This window comes from Corvus brachyrhynchos, unplaced genomic scaffold (genome assembly GCF_000691975.1).
Source record: "Corvus brachyrhynchos isolate BGI_N302 unplaced genomic scaffold, ASM69197v1 scaffold10, whole genome shotgun sequence".
NCBI lineage: Eukaryota > Metazoa > Chordata > Aves > Passeriformes > Corvidae > Corvus > Corvus brachyrhynchos.
The window spans coordinates 8,397,151-8,397,974 of NW_008236180.1; the positions used below are offsets into that span (position 1 = coordinate 8,397,151).

The 824-nt window shown below is 47.0% G+C and overlaps 1 protein-coding gene across 1 annotated transcript in view; it reads right to left on the bottom strand.

Moving 5' to 3' along the window:
• CSTF1 (cleavage stimulation factor subunit 1) overlaps positions 1-824 on the bottom strand; it is an 8,277-nt gene that overhangs the window by 6,124 nt on the left and 1,329 nt on the right. The window contains exon 2 of the mRNA XM_017735907.1: positions 168-555. Coding sequence (XP_017591396.1) covers positions 168-555 — 388 coding nt within the window. The remainder of the gene's footprint in view (positions 1-167; positions 556-824) is intronic.

Genomic DNA, 824 nt, shown 5'->3' on the forward strand with positions numbered 1-824 from the left:
CCCTTCAAAAAACCCCACAGAAGCAAAGGCCGTACCCAAATGTACAAGTGTTGTGCTATTACCAGACACCACCTTTGCATCAAAGGTGTCTTTCCAGTGACACCAACTCTTAATTCACTGGGGATTTAGAAACTAGACTTTTATGTCAGCTTTTGATTCCGGCTTACCTAACTTAATTAGGTGCAGCAGTTGTTCAGAGGGTGCACAGACAGACTGTGGTTTGATCTCATTTATCAAGCCATTGGCAATGTTGATGTATCCATCATAGAGCAGCTGACTAATTATCAGTTTGTAAAGTTGCTGACGGTCTTTCAAACTGACTTTTGTCCTATACATTGTGAGCAGGGACTGCCTTGGGGGGGCCTGGAATGAAGAACAAAAATCACATACAAGAGAGTTGCATGAAACCACCAGCACCTTGGAACAAATCTCAGTGCAGGCACCAAATGTTGCTGTGGTTTTGGTGAAAAGCAGAGATGGAGGGAGGAAACTGGGGGGGACAGAGGAGGAAAAGGGGAGAGAAAGGGGAGGAAACAGGGAGGAAAAGGTGGGAGAAAAGAGAGGAAAACGGAGAAGGGGCAGAAAGAGGCAGGAGAAAGGGGAGGAAAAGGGGAGGAAAACGCAGGAGAAAGGGGGGGAAAAAGGGAAGGAAAAGAGGAGAGAAAGGGGAGGAAAGGGCAAGAGAAAGGGGAAGAAAAGGAAAGGAAAAGAGGGCAGAAAAGAGAGGAAAAGAAGAGGGAACGGGGGAGGAAGAGAGGGGAAAGGGAAGGAAAAGGGGAGGAAAAACCTGTTGCGCTTGCTGGCTATGTAAATGAAAATCTCCG